The sequence below is a fragment of the Parambassis ranga genome, chromosome 5, assembly GCF_900634625.1.
Source record: "Parambassis ranga chromosome 5, fParRan2.1, whole genome shotgun sequence".
NCBI classification, from domain to species: Eukaryota; Metazoa; Chordata; class Actinopteri; family Ambassidae; genus Parambassis; species Parambassis ranga.
In genome coordinates, this window is record NC_041026.1 from 27,010,807 (window position 1) to 27,017,558 (window position 6,752).

Consider the following 6,752-nt stretch of genomic DNA (forward strand, 5'->3'; position numbering starts at 1 on the left):
GATATCAGTTAGAACAATAATACATAATAAAATATTACTGCAATTCATGATTCATCTTTTAATTCGTTTTAAATCCACACCCTGCCGTGCTCTGGCCTCGCAGTTCTTTACGTGTATCTCTGCAGATCTAGATATCCTTTGCACTTCCGTGATTTGGGACGCAGATCGCTTTGCGTATTCCTAAATCTACTCAGAGTGAGATGTCACTTCTTTTTCCTGATCTGTGTGGTGGACCAACGGCGGCGTCTCTCTGCAGTGACGCAGAGACGTCAGCGGTTGGTGGGCGGAAAAGCGGTAGTGTGTTTCTGTATCTGGAGATAAAGCCAAACCGGGTGTTTTTATTAAGGGGATTCATACAGGACCAGGTAAAGGTTTAGCTTCGTGCCTGCTGAAATGGCGGTTCCCGCGGGTCACACAGACGCTGTCCAGATGGACAGAGGAGGCCTGAGCGGCCAGACAGTTTCCTCTGAAAACAGCATTGACATCGACGAGAAAGAGTTGGAAAACATCACAAAGAAACACCGAGAAGACGAGACGACAACGCTCCCCCTGCACTCACCTTGGACGTTTTGGCTGGACAGGTGGTATTTTCTCTTTCTTCCGCATTGTCTTTGAATTTCGAGCCCCGGGACGAGCAGGGACGATGCAGGGAAATATATCATTCAAGGCCACAGCTTTTCCGAAGGCCTCCAGGAGCTAAATGTAGCGGGAGAAGTGTTTGCGTTTAACATGACCTTCTTTTATTTGCACATCCTAACAGCGCGGACAGGACAGCTCATATTTTCGCTGCTGCGCTGTGGCCCTAAGAAATGACTCGGAGGGGAAAAGTTTCCCTCTTCAGCGAACAGGCGACTGAAGTTAGTTTCCCAGCAGCAGCGGGGTCGTGAGGGTTTAAGGGTGAAAGTGACATGATTCCATTTTCTAAAAAACTGTCATCTATTCAGAGTCCTTCCGTGGTGCAAAGTGCCTCTCCAGCTGTCATTAAAATGCATCCTAAACATAATGAGGTCATGACATGCTTTGTTTATTGTTTGTAAAGGTTTCCAACATTGAATGGCACAGAGACCAAGTTGTCAACAATCATTCTATATTAGGACTGAAACGTTTTACATATTAGATCATTAATAATCATTAACTGTGTGTTGTAATATTGTTTTTATTGAATTTGATTCTTTTGGATGCTACCAGATACTTGGATTTCCCCTGATGGGATCTAATTAAACATGTTGTACAAGTTGTACATGATAATGCTGGTTAAAAAAACATTTGTTTACTCAGACTGACCCAAAAGCTCACTCTTAATGAGCTCATATAGAAATGGTCCCATGAAGAAAAAATACGACCACACAAATATGTGCTGCTAGCAAGCTAGCTAGCTAGCTCACTATATAACTGATGTGATAAGCAGGAGGACATAATGGTTGTCAGGGACAGTGTTATTAAAAGCCATGGGCTCATTGTTTTTTATACTCTCATCATGGATTGTACTTCATAAAATAGTTGTGATGCTGCTACAGGGCTTAAAAGGGGGATGCCCTCTGTGAGGAAACTGTCCCGCTGATTAATGAACTTGTATCAACAACAGTGGTACCTATTACAATTTTACAAGGAAAGATATTTAGCAATAATGTTAGTGCTTACTTTCACAGCAGGTCTTCCAATAACTCAGATGCAGATTTCACTACAGGCCTGATTTTGGTCTTCATCAGACAGTTCATTAATGTTATTGGGTTTCCTTTTTATTTCTCTCGGACAACATATCCTCTGCCATTTTCTTGTCACTTGTGAAATGTGACTCCTGCTGCTCTGTGCTGACACGTTGCTGCATTTGCTAACATGCCAAAACAAACTAAATGGTTTTTATTCTATGAAAGAAAAGCAATTGGTTTTGTGGATATATACGTATGCTCCAACATGGTACAATGGTGAGACAATCTACTGTTGTTAAGCAGTGGAGTCATGCAAACCGTATAATAATAGTAATAATAATAATAATAATATTTCTAAATTACCCAAGCATCTTTTTCTGCATCAGCGTATACACACTGGTATCTGTGATTGGCTAATATCAAAGGTAATTTTACTCAATAGATATATTGTTAACACTGTAGTGTAATTACACTGCAAACTATTCAATCAGTATAGATTTGATATACTACATAAAGGTCATTTTCATATTAAAATCAGAAACCTTGACCATGTTTTGTGTGTGTGTGTGAGAGAGAGAAAGAGACAAACTGCTGTGTCTTCTAGTGTTGGCTAAAACCGTTTTCTCTTGTCCTTTAAGGTCATTGCCGGGCACGACGGCTGCTGAATGTGAATCTAATCTGAAGAAGATCTACACAGTGCAAACTGTTCAGGTGAGCTTCGATGTGAGCTTAGAGATCTTCATCATCTTAATAGCAGAAAGATCAAGCACATGACTTGGCTAAAAGTCAGACTGGTTTGAGATGAGCTTACATGATGCAGGGGAATGAGCATGTCACTGGAGCTTAAAGCTACAGTTTAATTGGTGGGAAAAAGCAAAACCCTGTTATCATGAAACATGAGGATCCAGTGCAAAGTTTAATGATAACATAAATCTGCTTGTGCTAGTGAAATTTAAACTGGACTGCTATTTATCTTTTCTGGCATATGTATAGCTTTTGTATGTTGTTGTAGATGAACGTTGGTAGCAGCTTCTCACATGGTACAGTATATTAAACACACTATAATGCACAGATCCTTTGTATTGAATGGAAGGTAGGTCACACTATTTGTTAGGGATGTCCCAAACCGATCACGTGATCGGAAATCGGGCCCGATTACGTGATTTCGATCGGAATCGGACATTACCACCCGAATATATATTTATTAGGACTCTCAAAGTTAACGCCTTCTGTGCAGGGTGGTTCTGTGTCCTGTAGTGTAGGGGTATGACAGTCGCTTTTGGCACGAGAGGTCCTGGTTCGAGACCTCGATGAGCCGCTGCGTGTGTGACACACACACACACACACACACACGACTCGGACTCGGACTCAAGGGCAAAAAAACCTGATCGGGACATCCCTACTATTTGTTTGATAGAGATTTCCTCAGCGAACCTTTCATTAATGTAACTTGCAATGTTTAGGGTTTGTGAATCAGGTTATATTTTCAGCTTTAATGTATTAGATAGATACAATACCACTGCTAATGTGTTTATTTAATGGACTGAGCATTAAGGCTAAACAATAAAACTGATTTGTGGTGTATTTGTATGGAGCATAATGCAACCAGAAAAACTGGCAAAATTTGACACAACATGGGTTTTGTAGTGGAACTGGCATTTTTAAAATTGTAAGCTGCAGAAATGATTCAAGTGTATCTAAAAAGGAAGTAACTTCGACAACTCATACGTTTATTTTCATTTTGTGGTTCTTATAGTGTTTTTCCACATGTGATTGTAAAATGAATATGCGGTTTTGGATAAAATGAGAAAGTAATGTTCAGATTGTTCCGAAAGGACAAAAATGCAGCAAAAAAAAAAAAAAAAATTCAAAATTGGAGTACAAAAAACTGACTTTCACAGACAGCTGCTCCTTGTGCACTACAGCTTAACACAGACAGGCTAATGTGTTGGCCTGATTAACATGTTGGTGTATGTGGCAGCAGACAAATAACAAAAACAGAACAGAACTGCCAAACCAGGCTTCAGTGTGATTACATATTTTGTCCAGCAGAGAGCACAGACAGATTGATTTTCAGTATGGATGATAATTCACAGTTTGAAAATAAAAGCTGTAATTGATCTGTACATTACCTGGCATATTGTTATTGTACAACTACAATACAGTAGGGATCAGACAGTAGAATGACATGTCTGTTTTTTTTCTTTGTGCAGACGTTCTGGAGTGTATATAACAACATCCCACCAGTCACAGCCCTGCCTTTGAGATGTAGCTACCACTTAATGCGTGGAGAACGGAGGCCACTGTGGTAAGTTTATTATCGTTAAATTTATATTCTTTGTCAGTGGCATAAACAGAAGACAGTTAAAACTGTAGTGCATACAGAATCTGCCTTGTAATGACATGTTATGCTGTGTAATAATTTGTGGTGTATATATTAACAAATGCTGTTAGTCTTTAGTAGTTTACTACATTTAAAGTTCATTAGGATGGACATTTATCCATGTTTGTAATTTTGTCATTAACTGACACAACTCTGTTCTCCTTTGTTGCCTTCGATGTCTTGTACTCCAACAGGGAAGAAGAAAGTAATGCAAAAGGAGGAGTATGGAAGATGAAAATTCCAAAAGAAAACAGTGTAGGTGCTGTTCTGTTTGTCTGTTTTACAAAAATATCTTATCTGTATTCCTAATGAGCTTTTTCTGTGTTTCAGTCTGCAGTTTGGAAAGAATTGTTACTTGCTACTATTGGGGAGCAGTTTGCAGATTACTGTGCCTCAGGTACAATTTGCTTTCTTTCAAAGATGTTGGTACTGCCTCCATACAGAAAGATGTATTTCAACACCTGCCTTGGTTTTGCTTCCTCTCTTGTGTTCTAGATGATGAGGTCGTTGGCGTCAGTGTTAGCGTCCGAGATCGGGAAGACGTTGTACAAGTGTGGAATAGAGATGCATCTCTTGCTAACGAAGCAAATATCTTGGGGAAAGTCTATGAGTTGCTCCCATACATATCTTTTAAAGCTGTTTTTTATAAGTGTAAGTATAACTATTTTTCTACTTGCATAGTTTGATATGATATTGCAGAATGATGAAACTGTCATGACAGATTGTAGGTAATGAATTAGCCTCACATATTTTAAGTGGCATACCAGAGGATGATTTATGCATTCATACCTGCTTCACATTGCATAAATGGTGCGCTAGTGTTGTCGCTGCCTTTTAAATAAGCTTGTTGCAATTATATTCTTAATAACTGAATATTTGATGGGTATGGTTTTATTTATTAGTATTAGACTTAGTCTTATTTCTGTAGTCAAGGTCTAACTGTCCTGAATACATAATGGACTGTATTTATGTCAAGCAGTTCAAAAGTTTATAATGACCATCAATCACTTTGACTTTTTCAGCTCACATGGAACATCATGCCTTTGAGGGGGGACGCTCAAGACATTAGATTGTATTGCACTTTTTTTCAACAAAAAAAAACAACAAAAAAACCTGAACTCTATACCTGCCTTGAGGCAAAGGCGCTGTCCACAAATGTATCTAGGATATTATTTTGCTTTCAACAAGAAAAGGTTACCAATATATTTTTATAACTTTTAATGACTGATGCCTTGTTTCATTTCTCGTGCGTCCTAAAGCTCTGAAATCTTCAGAGAATGTATATCCATCGTAAATCTCATCCCAAGTTCATTAGTTGGATTTAACTTCCTGCTATACTGAACTGCACTGTCATGGTCCTGTCCTCTGCACAGTCTATGGACCTCCCAATTTATTCCTGATGTACAGATAACAGCAAAACCTAGTATGTTTTAACTGTTAAATTGAGATGTCTGTCATATACATCTTGTTTTAATTTAATCAGCTTCTTCAGTGCCAAAGCACTTTTTTGCCGTATATTTCTTAACGATAAAAGTGTTTTATTCAGCTGGACTTTTTCCATTAGGATGGCGTGAATGTCCCATTCGGTTTCTTCAAAGTTCGTCAAGTGTACATCAACTTAAATCAGGGTAGCACTTGAAAGTATTGCACATGACTACCTATTCCAGTCTCAAATGTCCTTCAGTTATAAAGCCATCACAGGGGATCAGAACACAATCCAGCACAGATATGGCCCTCAGAAACTGTACATTTGCTTGATGAAATGTTTTTTACAGCTTTATGTGAAAAGCAAAACCCGTCCTGAAAGGTGCCTCCAGGAATGTTCTCACCATGTTAGATGTTTCTCTCACAACACGTGTTGAAAGTAGACCCCCTGCTCTCCTAAACAGAGGCAAGGATTATTCGCTGTATTATTCTGAGGAGATACTGCACATTTTTGGCTCAACTAGTGGTGCTCTTTAGTACTTGTCTCTACTCGTTTCTCCTTCTATTACATCCTGCCTACTGGACTGTGTCCTTACAACAATAACTGCTGAGAAAATGGAGCATTATTCGCTTTAAATGGGGTCATGTAGGGTCACGCCATGCCCGTATTTAGCAGTTTATGTTGATGCTGTATGTTTCAAAAACATCCTGCGAGATGGACGTGACATGCTTTAACAGTCGTGATGTACTGTTACTTTAAAAATGTGATCCCATCGTGGATAAATAGTACTGTTTTTTCAGATCCCTTTAAAATGAGGCCATTTTTCTGCAACTGTATCACTGAATCTTCACTAACCCTGTTAACATATTGTTTTATTGCAGTGTAGGCTACAGTAAACTCAGTGCTTCTGGTATTATTGTGTCATGTCACTTTTGTAGTTCAACTTTGGACTGGTTGATAGTTAAAAGGGGACATTATTTCCTTGTAAACATGATTTTTTTGCAGTGAGATAGGCAAAATAAATAAAATGGAGCTGAAAACACACTTCATATTATTGGGATTCTTTTTGCATATTGTCTTATATACAGTATAATATGTCGCAGTCTTATAGGATCTTGTGCTGATTCATTTCAGTTGTACAGTAACGCTGTCTCAACTAAGGCAGTATGGAACATACCTCTCAAACAGTAAGTGTAAAGGTTAGGAAAACAGAGCAGTAGTGGCTTTCCAAGTAAGTTTGTTTAAAATATTTACCCATGGTGAATATTGCTTAACCCCCTTCATACATTTAACT

General features: G+C 38.7%; 1 protein-coding gene across 1 annotated transcript; it reads left to right on the top strand.

The window, feature by feature from the left end:
* Positions 1–236: 236 nt before the first annotated feature.
* On the top strand, positions 237–6,484 carry LOC114436035 (eukaryotic translation initiation factor 4E type 3-like). Its single transcript, XM_028406081.1, has 7 exons — positions 237–581; positions 2,288–2,360; positions 3,863–3,957; positions 4,227–4,287; positions 4,363–4,429; positions 4,528–4,683; positions 5,055–6,484. The coding sequence occupies exons 1-7, from the start codon at positions 394–396 to the stop codon at positions 5,099–5,101; spliced, it is 687 nt and encodes a 228-aa protein (XP_028261882.1). The 5' UTR covers positions 237–393; the 3' UTR covers positions 5,102–6,484.
* The last annotated feature ends 268 nt before the right edge of the window (positions 6,485–6,752 follow it).